This window comes from Eurosta solidaginis, chromosome 5 (assembly GCF_040869045.1).
Source record: "Eurosta solidaginis isolate ZX-2024a chromosome 5, ASM4086904v1, whole genome shotgun sequence".
Taxonomy (NCBI): domain Eukaryota; kingdom Metazoa; phylum Arthropoda; class Insecta; order Diptera; family Tephritidae; genus Eurosta; species Eurosta solidaginis.
This window is the reverse complement of record NC_090323.1, coordinates 227179092-227194040: the sequence shown is the minus strand read 5'-3', so window position 1 is coordinate 227194040 and position 14949 is coordinate 227179092. Positions and strand designations below refer to the sequence as shown.

Here is a 14949-nt window from a genome sequence, read left to right as displayed (position 1 = left end):
TACGCAGATTGCGCATTCACGAGTTCAAAATTGCTTTGTTCTGAGCAGCTACGTCACAGTTAACTATTGAGCGAATGAAAAAAGAGCGAGAAAAAAGAGCCAAAAGAAAAGGGCCAATTCATACGTCATAAAAAAAGCTGATCTAATGTTTACATGCGCATTGCACAATCTTTATGTGTGATTTGTGATTAAAAATTGTTTGATTTATTGCCGAATATTTGTCGAAAAGTTATCGATTTTTTGCCGGAGTATTACCAATTTGTTATCAGCCGGCTAGCGATTTCTTGTCGACAACTCATCGGTTTATTATGGAAAAGATAGTGATATCATCGCAGGGTATGGGTTCGAATCCCACTACCGCCGGAAAAGGTTTTGATGACATTTACAAGGTATAATCGAAAAAGCTGTCACCTTGTGACGTTGCTGTTGTCACGTCGTTTCAATATTTACCAGATTATTGAATAAATTAACATTAAAAAATTATTTCAAAAAATGTTTTCATACTCGTACATTAAAAGCAATGAGGACAATCTCTGATTAATTGTACAAATAGACATCATTGGTTATAATCGACACAGCTGTCACCTTGTCCCAAATTATTAAATGAAATAACTATAAAACTTCAATATAAAATCGATGACAAATCTATAACCCATCGATAACAAACCAATAACTTGACAATAATTTCGATTCCATGATATATCTAAAATAAAACAATAACTTGCTGGTATACTGATAAGAAGCCGTCGAAAGCTCTTCTCAAAAAGCCTGAAAATATTTGTTTCTGTTGTGCTAACTTAAACACATTAGTTTTCTAGACGTACACCTCTATGTTTGCACATCGAACTTCACGAATACCGGGTACTCACGCTTTTTTTTTCGAAAATCTTGCAACAGTTTAAAAACATGCATGATTAGTCCAATGAACTCATGTGACCTGAAAATTTTTGGCCCTAGACAACTTTTGGCAAGGACCTATCCAACTCAAAAAACATAAATAACTTTTCTAATTCGTCCCTGGTTGGAATGTAGTATTGATCTACACAAAATATGCTTTTTTATACCTTTTTGCCTAAACTAATATAAAAAAATATAGCAAAAATTATTGCAGAACTTACTTGGAAGTCGGGAGTTTCGGGTATGAGAGCACCCTCACGGAACCATTGCACACTGGTGGCTTTCACTTTGCCAGTAACCGTTGTTTTGAATTGCGCTGGCATACCCTCAGTAACGGATACATCCTTCAGTGCTGTAATGGTTGGTGGCGCATCAAGATTCTCAATTGGACGCACCTTCAATTGAGCGCTGGTCTGTATGCTACCCAGCTTATTCTCAGCGACGCATTTGTATGTGCCTTCATCCTCGGGGAAGGCTTCAGAAATCACCAGTTGATAGTATTCACCTTGACGTGTCATTTGGAAGTAACGAGATGGTTTCACAATATTTTCACCACGCAACCAGCGTGCAGTTGGTGTTGGCTTGCCTTCAATACGGCAACGGAAAATCACTTTGCTACCTTCCTCTACCGATTGACTTTTTAGTTTCTCAACAATATGTGGTGCCTTTTCGCTACCAGGTGTAGTGGGCTTGTCAGGTTTTGTGGGTGATTGTACAATACAATCGGCATCACAACGTGCTTCACCAGCTACATTTACAGCTACGCATTCATAGCGGCCCGAATCCTCAGCAAGAGGTTCGATGATGAGGAGAGTGTAGAGATTGTCTTCTTCAAGCATTTTAAATTTGATACTTGGCTGTACTTTTTGACCATTCTTCAACCAATAAACATCCATTGGGCGTGAACCGGATATCTTAGCATCAAAACGTGCCAACTGTCCTGTGGCTACTGTTGTGCTTTGAATGACATTAACAAAGCTCGGTGGCGAAAGACCACCCTTGCCAGCGCGACGACGCTCTTCAACTACCAAATTAGCGCTGCATTTAGCGGTGCCTCCACGATTTTCGGCAATACATGAGAATACAGCTGAATCCTCAACAAACACTTGACGTATGATGAGTATAGATTTGCCGCTAAATGTGTGTATTTGTAAATCGGGCGAACTCTTGATGGGGAAGTTTTCACGATACCATTTAACAGTTGGCATTGGTTCACCATCGAATTCAACTTCAAATTTGGCTTGTTCGTTTTCGAATACGCGGCATGGTTGAATTTTCTTTGTGAAGACTGGTGATTTTGATGGCTGTACGGGACCCTTAACAACGCGTTCCTTTACGGTGCCCTTATGTTCCATTTCAGTGGTTTCGGTAGCGGTGATTTTGCGTGTAATCTCCAAATCACCTGCAAGTTCCTTTTGGGTCTGTTGTTGTTTGTTTGTAATGACTTCGCGACCATGAACAGATGATTCAGCGGGCTCAACTGGTGCTTTCTTAACAACCTTCTTAACAGCAGTTGTTGCGGATGTTTGTTCTTCCCTGCAGGTTATAACGATAGAGAGAGTTAAGAAAACATAAGCAAAATAGTCTTTAAAAGTTTGGGGACTTACAAATTATCTTCATACGATTTGGCCATGCCCTTAGCAGCAGAGCTTTTAACAACCTTTTCGCCAGGTATCGCATATTGATGAGATTCTTGACGCAAATTCGTTTCCTTCAGCAATTGTTCGGTTTCTAACTCTTGCAACTTGCTATAGAAGTCTTCACTCTTTTTGGCATTCACCGTTTGTTGCCATTCAGGTTTCTCTTCTTTGATTTGCTTGGGTTTGAGATGTTCGATACCCTTCAGCGGCTTATCCTGGTCGGCTAAATATTGCTTACGCTCATCAAATATCTTTTCTAATTCGGTTTCTTGACGTTCCTTTTGATAACCTGTTAGCTCATAATCATACCAAGCTAAAGGCAAAATATAATAATAAATGGTAAATAAAATGTGCTTTCAAAATTTGTGGTTTACAAGAAACTAACGGTATCTAAAATACGCAAAAAGTAAGTAAAAAGTAAGCAAAATATAATAAGTTATACAATGGCTTTTTACATGATGAAACTTCGAAGCTGCGATTCGACCAGAATGACCTTACCTGTTTGAAGGCACATTTAAGTAACGGTAAAGTTAAGAGTTACTTTAAGATAATTCTACATGCAAGCATTGATTAGGGCATTCCAAAACGATTGATATGATAGGTAAAATGTAAGATATGCAGCAATTGAATCCTTTATTATTGAAAGGGCACATGTTCACATTTGGGCAAAAATTACATTTTGTTTTTAGTGCATATTTTTTATCAATGCCTTTTTATTGCATAAAATTGTATAGGCGGCGCTTTTAAACGGATTCACTGACATTTTTAAAATGTCGACACCTACCTTTTTAATTGTTAACAATTCTTTTAAAGTACTTAATATAGAAATTATTGACGCCATTTTCTAATTCATAAAAAATTAATAAGTAGTCATCTTACTGAAGAAGTGATTAAACAACAAAAACATTAAGCAACCTGCATCGACTAGTTTGTATTGGCTTAACGGGTGCGATGAGAACGTTCCGTGCTCTTAGTGCCTTAGTGGGAATACCTCCCTTTCCTATGCTAATAGAGAAAAAGGCAACACTTGCTGCACTAAGACTTAAAAAAATCTATCAGCTAAAGAGCGGAAATATGACAGAGCATATGAAAAGGCGGTCGCGTGGTGTGTAGTAGTGTGATCCGCCTGGGTTCAAATCAGGGGCAAAGTAACATCAAAAATTTAGGAAAAGTTTTTTCCATTAGAAAAAGTTATTCTAGTCGGGGTAGATCCTCGGAAGTGATTTGGCAAACACTCCGAGTGTATTTTTGCCATGAAAAGCTTCTCAGTGCAAATTCCTCTGCCTAGCAAGAGACGACATAAAACATGTAGGTCCCGTTCCGCCAAATTGTAGGGAAAATTAAAACGAGCATGACGCAAATTGGAAGAAAAGCTTGACCTTAATCTCCTCGAAGGTAAATCGAGTAAATTATTTTTTTGTTTATATGAAAGTAATAGAAATATGCAGCAGTAATAGCAGCAATTAAGGCAATAATCTCGCATTGTACAGCATCTAAAAGTATGTTAGAGTGCATACACTGGAAATAATCGGGACAGGGACAAGCATACATCTATATTGGGTTCCAGGGCATGTGGGAATGAAAAAGCAGATTAACTAGCTAAAAAGGGCGCATCCCTTGAAGCTTGCGCCGTAGACGTCCCATTAAGATTGGGCGATATTAAGAGAAGACGAGAGGTGCATATGATCGACCAAGCCTGAGAGCGTGATTTCAAGCGCGGGACTGAATGTGTCTAAGATTATGTATAGGTCTTACAACCTTGGACTAACAAAGTTGCTTCCATCATTAAAAAGAGAAGACTGTGGACTCATGACGGATATTCTGACTGAGCACTACCTACTAGCGTCACAAGCGTTTAAATTAGGCTTGGCCAGTGATAGCGGATACAGGAGAAGGAAACGATCGAGCGAGTTTTGTGCTCTAGTATTTGCAAAGAGAACGGAGTTATTTTATAACATAGGTCCTGGTTTTTGATAGGGGTTTTCAGTTTGGTCGTAAACTTCTGGTAGCACTACGGACTCATTCAGTCTATGTGAGGTCCTCATGGACCGACCAGTCCAACCCAACCTAGTGACGCTCATGATCTCACGGAATTTTGAGGTGTCCATTGTGCACATACCTCTTTCGGAAACATGAAGTCTATATACTGCACCTCACTTAGAGGTCTGGATGGATCAAAATTTTGATGTATATTGAGTCAAAATTTCACTACAAAAACACATGCCCACAAGACATATGTAATTATTTGCAACTATTTAAATTGTTCTTGTTGAACAAATGTTTATACTGCGAATTCTTTTTTTTATTTTTATTGTTAGGAGAAAGCCGTCAGAATTCTCAAACAAATTTTTATAAAATTTCGCAAACGGGTTGAAAATTATAAATTTTTTTTTGCTTAAATCATTAAAATCATAATTCATTAACGTTGTATTTGTGTTTAATGACAAAATTTCTTATTGCGCTTTTATCCCTCGTGTTTTAAATGTTTGTATACGCATTCAATTTTCCCCTTTTGTTGCATTGTCTGGGATACATGCAGTTTTAAGATTACAGCTCAACGAGCCGGACCCGTGCAGCAACAAATATAAAAATCTCATATCAAATATCAACAGAAATTCTATCAATCAAACATCTATAAATTTACATGCGGTTGCGCTGCCATCTGGCGAATGTTAGCAACTGCCGGTAATGCAGTGTTAGTTCTAATCAAATATTAACAATAATGCCATAGTACAAATAAATTTCTTTGTGTGCTCACAATCGTTTATTTTTAACAAATTAAAAAAATAAATGTAAGGCGCGATAACCTCCGAAGAGATCTAAGGCCGAGCTTCTCTTCCAATTTGTGTCGTGCTCCTCTTGATTTTCCCTACAAATTGGCCGGACGGAACCTACATGTTTTATGCCGACTCCGAACGGCATCTGCAAGGCAGATGAGTTTTCACAGAGAGCTTTTCATGGTAGAAATACACCCGGAGCGCTTGCCAAACACTTATTTTAATAAAATATAACTAAACAAAAGCACGACTAATAATGCCCAAAGCTCGCTATAAGAGCGAAAAATGGATCTGTAGATAAAAACAGCAACTAGGATTAATATATAAGATGGTAAGTCCCTAAAAACTGATAGCAAGATTCACCTCTTACGTACGATTTTCTAAATACCTTGGACGGTGCACCCATGCTTGTAAACCGATCCCAAGATTTCAAACCTCGTACGAATATTCTAATTATCTCGATCCGTCCGCCGCTATGCGGAAGTCTTTTCCCCTTTGTTGCATTGCCACTGTGCACCGATCTAAGTAAAGGTTTCCAGTTTCTACCTCCATAAAATGTTAGGTACTTAAAAATCGTTCAAAAGATTCCACATACGACAGCATGTGGATAGATGGGTTTTCTAAAGATCTGTATAAATGATGATCCCTGTCCCATTTAGAATATATTTTTACCCTAAATATTGCATTTTGTAGAACTCTAAGCCGTGTTCAGAGTTTCAAGTCTTTAGCTTACTAAGAAGTTACTTAGAAGCCTATCCCAAAATTCATAATCTTTTATTTTCTAATTATCTCGAAGCTCGAAATTGATATTTATAATCCAGGGCCCTATTCAGTAACTGTGTGTTTTAAAATGTACAATTTTTCTTCATATAATTTGTTTGAAAGAAAAATGTACATTTCAAAACTCATAGTTATTGAATAGGGTCTCAGTATTGAAGATTTATAAAATATCAAAAAAATGCCAATGCAAACGTTTTTCGTTTTGAATATGACGCAATAAAACCAGACAGCTGAAATCAATATTACAAAATGGAGTCACATTTGACAAAATTCGCCCTCATAAATCTGCAGCACTGATTTTTTCAGTATCATAAAAATATACGGCATTAATGCCTACCTGAAATATGAAGTAACGTGCAGGAAGATAATGCCTGCAGACTGTATTTTCTTTTGTGAGATGGTTTATTTCCTTTTCCTGGGAGGAAATTAAAAGGTTTTAGTCAACGCAACTGAATGGTTGAGTCTTCAGAGTATCACATGCCTATAACTACGGAATATGGAAAGATACTGCTGACGCCAACGAGATGACTGACGATCTGGAACAATATCATGAAGTTGCTTATGAGCATCTGGGAGGTTTGTAATACGAAAACTCGGTATTCGCTCCCAAGACCCAATATTTATCTATGTTAACCAACCGTTGAGGTAGGCTCATTGAGCAAAAAGAGGTGGCTGATGTAAAAATATATAGGAATGGAACTTTTACGCCAATGATGCTTCAACAAATCAAACCTTATGGATTTAACTGACGTTAAAACAAAAAAAAAAAAAAAAATCGGCTTATCAGAACTTAATTTTAAACAGCTCTGGCTATTCGTGGAAACATGTAGACAAACATGAAATACTCCCAGCTGTATGATCAATCCCGACAGACATTGTCTCTGAATTTCTACATCTATCCACCTGCCTCTCCTCTGTGTAACCCCCTTCCTCTCTTATTCCCTCTCCCCCCAGCATTTTCTAGTTTACTTTATTCGGATCATTTAATTTCCCTATTCTTTTCATTCTCCTCCGTAAATCTTCACGCTTTTCCTCTTACTCATCGCATTCTTTCTGCTGACTAAGTCTAACTCCCCCCATTACCCTTAATCTTACTCTTCTTATTAACCTCTTTTTACTACTTTGTCTCAAACCATTACCCTTACTCTTACTTTTACTCTCTCCCCATCTTTCTCTTGTTCTTTCTACTTTTCCGACTTGCCTCCAACTTCCTCTGCTTTTTTTCCATTTCCTGTTTTTTCTTCTTTTTTCTCTCATGTTCTCTTTTCCATTGTGGAGATATATCGAGTTTCACGCTTTTGCGCACATTGCATTGCTAAGGTAGTAAAAAGTAGCAAAATAATACCAAACATTTTCCCTTCCTACTACTTTAAAATTAATGACGGGAGTATGAGGACTGTATAATTGGTGTTGTTGTACTACTGAGATCACCTGTATGGTCTTATTGAGTCATGGTTTTGAGTTTCTCTATCAGAGAAGAATTAATTTTAGAATAAGGTAAAGGTTTACCCATTCTTCATAAAATTAGTTGTTTCGAACAAAGCTTTACATTTTTGGTTGAGTTGGGTAAAATATATATGAATATGGACATGCAAAAATAAACACATACAATTTGTAAGTGCAAACCCGATTGTCGATGTCATAACTCAAGTGACTGTCGATGAACACGATAATATTTGTCTCAATTTTACAACAAATTTTGTTAGTTAATTAATTTTTTTATTATTTTCGATACCTCTAGAAAAAATTTCCAGTAAATTTGTTACTGAAACTACGCAAAACGTATAAGCAATGATTCGAAAATTTGACAAATAATTTACGAGTTGCGCATTTTTGTATTTAAATTCATTTGAATTTTTTCGATCCCAATATGGGTCCCCTGAAATTCGCAATGATTTTTGACAATTTTTTTCCGAAGGCTGTTTCAGATTTTCTTTCATAACAGAAACAAAGCAATGCACCTTCCATGTGGAAGAAAATACAAAACACCCTTCGAAAAAAAGGTGTCAAAAACCAGTATCTATAACTACAAAATTTAAATAAAAAATTCGAATATTTCGTAAAATTTTTTGAAGTATTATTTCGAACACGTTTTTTAGGTTGGTTTGCATAGTCTAAGTTACAAAATTCAAGAAAATTTTTCTTATATTATCGAAAATAAAAAAAAAAATAAAAATTTACTTGACAAAATTTGACAAATTGCGACGGATATTTCGTGGCTCGCAGCTGTTTGTAGAGACGACGTTGAGTGATAATTAAAAAAATAACGATTCCATTTTTGATATTGTAAATAATGGTTGAGAAAACAAAATTTTAAACCGGACTTTATAAAAAGTTCGCAGTCGACAATCGACTATTGCAACTTAAATCATGTAAAACTTGCAACAACAATTCCAAACAAGTGATTTAACTATAGAAAGGAGTTATGAGCTTGTGATATGAAGATGATTTGCAGTACGGATATAAGCTAAGTTCATCAAAGACTGTAATACAAATTGTAACATAAATGATTCTCATTGATATTAAGGGCCAGATTATGTCTGACGGCGTGACATGTTGCATCGAAGTCGCTTTGATTCACAGTCACCACTATAAAATACCAAAATTTTCATGAGAGCATTCAGATTTACTTACACTCACTGAAGTGAATGAATGCTCTTATATGAAAGGAATTTTGGTACATACGAGACAAATTACTCTTTGCGTTATACATAAAGCGCTCCTAAATGATAAATGTTTTGAAAAATGATGACTACGAAAAAAATAGAAAGATAGATGACTACGAAGAAAATAGAAAGATAGATAGATTCTCTGAGAGAGAAAGAGATATACAGAGAAACATTCCTCGAAAAGTACTTTTGTAGTCAAAAATTGTTTGGGATGCATACTATAACTTCAATCAATATCTACCATATCTCAAGCTTAACGAAAGTAATAGGTACTCACAGATTACACTTAAAAAATGAATAAAAATAAAATACACAAACAAATCGAAAAAATACTGCTTCAAAAGACATATATATATATTGTAGTTGTTTTATAACCTTAAATTTGCCACGTCGAAACGCCATATTTCTTCAGCATTAGCTGTGGTTGAGCTCATCCAAAAAACAGCGACAGCAGGCAGAACTAGCAGTACTTCTTGGATGGATAGCAGCTTGGGCGGTAGGTTATAGGGAATTTCAAGATACGACGTCTCGGTTGGTATAAAGGGTATGTTTGGAGGAACTCAGGAGTATCGGAGGATATAGTGTGCAGAGTACAGAGTATTTGTGTAAACCAGTTTTACTGTAGTTCGGAATAAAATATGGAATGTGGAGTTGTGTGCCGGAAATATTTCTTACTCGCTTAAAAGTTATATGTAAGTGTTTTAACTTTTATATTTTCTTTTTTTTTTTTTGTTTAGTATAATAAATTCTTAGACTCTCTTTTCTGCGGTGCATATTATTGTGCATAGGACAAGTGTGATATCTTCTGCATAAACATCAAAATTACAAATAGAATGGATCATTTGATTTTTAAAGTGACTATCGTGATCTCATCCTGTATCTCTTTCTATCACCCGCTGAAGATAGCCGGCCTTATGCGCCGTCCTATTGAACATCCTGTCAAAACTCTGCCAAAACGCTAAAAAGTAGCCATGAACATCCTGTCAGGCAGTTTACGGATAAGACAGCACACTTGTTTTATCCACAATGGTGTATATCTTCGGGGACCACTAATATTTCAAATAGGTATGGGTGGTGAAAATGTCTATGTATGTTTATATACAATGCTTCAGTACTTTTTTTTGTTAGTAAAAGAAATTGTTAATATAAATAGAATTGTTTTTAAGTTCTGTAAAAAGATTTAACTATACGATGGGTTTTCACTTGTGGTGCATATTTACAGTGGTGTTATATTTATATGTATTATGTCTAACAACTAATTTCGTATTAGAAAAGCTAATATAAAAAGTGTTAATTTCTGTAGTGCAATGTAAGTTAATGTGTATAATGTTTCCAGCGTGTACTTACGACGTGGTGAATTCTTCAATACACCGCGATAATCATCCGAACGTTCAACAACATTCAGTTCGGTGGTAGCAATCGCTTCACCAACCGAATTCCTAGCGATCACTTCAACTTTGCCTGTATCGTATTGTCGTGTTTTTGGAATATCCAAATGGAACATTCCATCGTTCGTTAGTTTGTAACGTGAACCCTGAAATAATCATATCGAAAAAATGCGCCAGCTGTAGGTAAAACAAAGTTTTGGATAACAAATATTTTTTGTTCAACTTACATGTACAACGGTATGTCCATTAATGAGCCACATAACTCTTGGACGTGGATGACCAGTAACGCGTACACAGAAACGTGCGGGCTCGCCCTCCTCAACGGTTTGTGGTTCTAATTTGCTAACAAAAGTTGGTTTGGCTCTTGGTTTTGCATCAGGATCGACTTCCTCTGGTACACTGTAAAAGAACGAAGAAATTAAAAGTTATAGTATATTTTTAGATATGGTTTATGGTAAGGATGGCTAAAAAGACCATGAATTGAGTAGACGCTTAAAGTCAGAGAGGCCCGTCCAACTATTTGCACCTATATTCCGCTTGGGAGATTAACGGCTGAATTCTGTAATACACGCTCATGTCAAGTCTCTAAATTTTAGATTTTTCATTAGAGGCGGTTTCTGTGACTTGAGATGATTTCGGTATTCAGTAAACAAAAGTCACAAAATAACTCACCACATCAACAAAATTCACCAAAGAGACAATTTACCTGAACAAATCATATAAACTGTATTTTGGTAATTTAAAGTTGTGTGGTGTTGTGGCTGAGCTTGATGAGGCGCTGCTCCCATTTATGTATTAAAAATCCCAAAGTGCTTAGGTTCGAATCTCAGTGACGGCACCTTGAACCCGGTTTTTATATTTTTTGTTTTTAAATCAAAAATATTTTGTATAAAACAGTTGGAAAACTCAGAGTTTGGGTTCTGGTAGAAACTTAGTATTAGTAAACTTCCAATATGATCGTGGGTCAGGTTAAGTCAAGGTTATTGTCTCTCGCTGGAAAATGGAGGAAGCGTACTTGTTGTATTAAGTTCGGCTGTTCTCATGTACGTGTCTGGAGCCTATCATACAAAAATACTGAGCATTATTTGAGTTTTTGGTGGTTGGGATTGAAGTACATCCGCACTGGTTGAATTCAACAAAGCGCTCCAGTAACCCTCGTTCGCGATATCAGACGGCAATTTGATGACGAGAAACTGTCATATCGACTACATTCTGCAAAACCTTATTGACTTTTGGTAGATGAATAAAAAAACTAAAACAAAAGGACATGCTTTTTTATTCCTCGCGTCATCTCCATGGTGCTTACTACTAGAGATTCTCCCAAATACTGACAGAATGAAAAGTTCAACTGATTTTGGCACAGCTTTATAACTTTTACAGGAAATCCAAAGTCGAAGGGATATAGGCATAAATCTATGTAGTTTCTACAGGTACATAGGGTAATGAAAAGCCATTTTAGAGATCGCGTCTATGTATACCAAACCTTAGAGGGACCGATGACCATGAAAGTCATATACCGAGCAGCATAAGGAACAATTATGGTGAGCAGCCCTGGCAGAATGGAAACTGACGTATACTGGACGTAGAGGCATGTTCTTTTAGAATGAGAAAGCGCCACACCGAAGCAATACGAAAGCGGCCCCGAGAGGGTCGACGGTCCAAAAACGACGACTCTTTTTAGCTTTGGTTGCTGCTCGGTCAAAACTTTTAATATCATTACAAAGTATACCCTTCTATACACATAGCGTCTTATGCCAGAACACAGCAGGGCTAATACGAGGGCAGCTAAAATTGCATACAATATTACCTCGCGCTTTTATCGGTTACCACGATCACGTCGGTTAAATATAATCCGTAAAGCCGCGGTGGTGTGATGCTAGCATGCTCCGCCTACCACACCGAAGTTCCTAGGTTCACGCTCGGCTAAACATTTTGGAAAGAGGTTTTTTTTAATTAGAAGAAAAGCGCTCCCAGTGTATTTCTGCCATGAACAGGTTCCCAGTGAAAAGTCATCTGCCTTGCAGATGCCGTTCGGAGTCGGCATAAAACAGTAGGTCCCGTCCCGCCGATTTATAGGAAAAATTAAAAGGACCACGACGCAAATTGAAGGAGAAGCTCGGCCTAAAATCTCTTCGGAGGTTATCTCGCATTATATTTTTTTTATTAAAGCAATCGAATCCGTCTCCGTATTCGAAAACCTACAAAGTTCGATACAAGTGCTAGTTCTAGAAACATCACTTAATTTAGGAATCCAGGTCAAACACTTCGCTCTAAGACGCGGTTACAATAACTTCACAAATATTTTAATTTCATTTTTATACCTTCATATGCATCAACAGGTACTTACACTTGCCACGATGCCTCCATTTCACGTATGCGCTGAATAGACGCTTCTTGCATGTGTGCAGGCAATTGTGAGTCGTATACGATGCCGGGCTTTCCAGAGCATTTAATGATTGCACGTGTCTCATCTTTGCCATACAAATTGGTGGCACGGCATACATATTCACCGCTGTCTTCGGGGTACACCCATCCAAAGTTCATGGCAACATAACCAAAATCATAGATGGGTTGGAAGCGATTCTCTGTAAGAAAATGAAAATTAAAGTTAACTACATTGGAATCAGATGCAAGTACAGATAGATAAAGGAAAAGATAACAGTAGATATGCGGGTATAGGGAGGGAGGGACGTGAGAGGTAAAGCAAGAGAGAGAGGGAGAATAAGAGTGAGAGATAGTTCAAACCGCTCCCAATACTTACTGTACAATAGCGGTTTGCCGTTGAATAACCATTCAACCTTCATATTCGGATCACCAACTGGTGCTAATTGACATTCGAATTTCGTTTTTGACATTTCTGTTAGACTAGTTTGTTCCTTAATTTGGGTAACGAAACGTGGTGGCTGTTTACGATCCGGATCGTATAGATCATCTTCAGTCAAATGTACCTCTGAAGTGTACTTCTTAATAGTGGCCTCCATTTGAGTCAGAGTTTCGGTACGTTTCATGCCACGAGGCACTTGGTTTTGCAGCATAATTGTTGGCAACTCTAAAATTGGGTCGAATAATTTTTTTTTAATAAGAGCTTATAAATGATGATGATGATGATCTAAATTTTCTACTTACTCTTGCATGAAATTGTTGCTTTGGTACGCGCTTCACCATGTTTGTTCACTGCGCGGCACACATATTCGCCAGAATCTTCAGCATAGACATACAGAATATCGAGGGAAACATAACCCATATCGAAAATTGTTCTATAACGATGTCCGCTTGGCAATAATTTGCCATTACGATACCATTCCACACGTAAATTGGGATCGGTCTTTGGTTCCACTTGACATTCGAAACGCATTGCCTCCGCTTCGTCTACAGTGACATTTTGAATTTCTGTTATGAATTTTGGTGGTCCAAAATCAGGTTCTTCAACCTTTGGTACATCGGGTATGCGACCACGTTCAAGATCTTTTAATTTTTCAGCAGTCAAGGTATCAGGCAGTTGCGTGTCGTAGACGATGCTCTGTTTACTCTTGCAAGTCACTTTGGCAGTTGTGGTAGCAGTGCCCCACTTATTAGTGGCGCGGCAGACGTACTCACCAGCATCACGTGTATAGATGTAATCGATGTCCAAGGCTATGAAACCGAAATCATTGAGCATATGTACACGTGAGCCTGTGGGCATAGGACGTCCATTGTAGAACCAATCAATGCGCATTGTTGGATCACCAACTGGTTCAACACGGCAATCAAAATGAATGGGACCACCTTCAGGTACGTCTAGGTTATCCTTGATTTCTTCGATGAATTTAGGTGGATTGGCTTGTTCTTCGTCAACCACAAGCTCTTCACGTTTATGCATGCTTTCTTCCAATTTCTGCAAACTCTCTGTACCTGTGCGGAAATTCGATGGCAATTGTGGTTCAACCACAATACCTTGACGTCCCTTAACCTGCAGCTTACATGACACAGTGGCTTCACCGTGTTTGTTGGTCGCCTTGCAGGTGTACAAGCCAGAATCACGTTGATAACAGCCAGCAATTTCCAAAATTACAAAACCGAAATCGTTAATAGTCTTAATACGTGAGCCAGCCCACAAAGCTTTGCCATTATGGAACCAATCGACACGCATGCTGGGATCGTTAACCGGCTGCAAACGACATTCGAAATGTGCCAATGAGTTCTCAGTAATAACCATATCGAAGGGGGTTGTAATAAATTCTGGTGGCATGCCACTGTCATCTTCTGGCACAAACTCTGTACTACGTCCACCAAGACCTTCAAGCTCAGCAATGCGATCAATGGTGCCCTCCATGCCCTTTGGTAGCTGAGATTCCATAATGATGCTACGTTTACCCTGAATCTTCATGGTAGCAGTGGTTACAGCCTCACCGTATTCGTTGATAGCACGGCAAGAATATTCGCCAGAATCTTCAGGATAGACGGGTGAGATTTCCAAGATAGCAAAACCGAAATCACAGAAAGTACGGAAACGTGAGCCCGCTTTGAGTGGACGTCCATTCCAGAACCATTCAACACGTAGACGTGGATCGTCTGTGGGTGTGACACGAGCTTCAAAGTGTGCATTTTCGCCCTCGCGCATATTATCGATATTCTCGAGAGGTACAGTAAAAACGGGCGCTTTGCCTTTGGTCTCCTCGACAGTTTCATCGCGTGTACGAATCATGCTATACTCGAGATTAGCGATCTTCTCCAAACCACCTTCCATACCCTGTAAAAGAATAGAGGAAATGTTAATAGGCAATTATGGCTACGAGCACCCTACACATGGTGCGCAATA

At 38.0% G+C, this 14949-nt stretch overlaps 1 protein-coding gene across 4 annotated transcripts in view; it reads right to left on the bottom strand.

Moving 5' to 3' along the window:
• The window catches only part of sls (sallimus), a 223826-nt gene that overhangs the window by 176830 nt on the left and 32047 nt on the right, over window positions 1-14949 (bottom strand). For 3 of the 4 annotated variants that reach the window (XM_067788666.1, XM_067788669.1, XM_067788668.1), the window contains exons 8-14: window positions 13278-14880; window positions 12913-13200; window positions 12499-12736; window positions 10379-10550; window positions 10111-10297; window positions 2505-2850; window positions 1119-2433 (exon numbers count right to left, since the gene is read on the bottom strand). In XM_067788666.1, the coding sequence (XP_067644767.1) occupies window positions 1119-2433; window positions 2505-2850; window positions 10111-10297; window positions 10379-10550; window positions 12499-12736; window positions 12913-13200; window positions 13278-14880 (4149 nt within the window). The remainder of the gene's footprint in view (window positions 1-1118; window positions 2434-2504; window positions 2851-10110; window positions 10298-10378; window positions 10551-12498; window positions 12737-12912; window positions 13201-13277; window positions 14881-14949) is intronic. The other variant, XM_067788667.1, reaches the window with a different exon arrangement.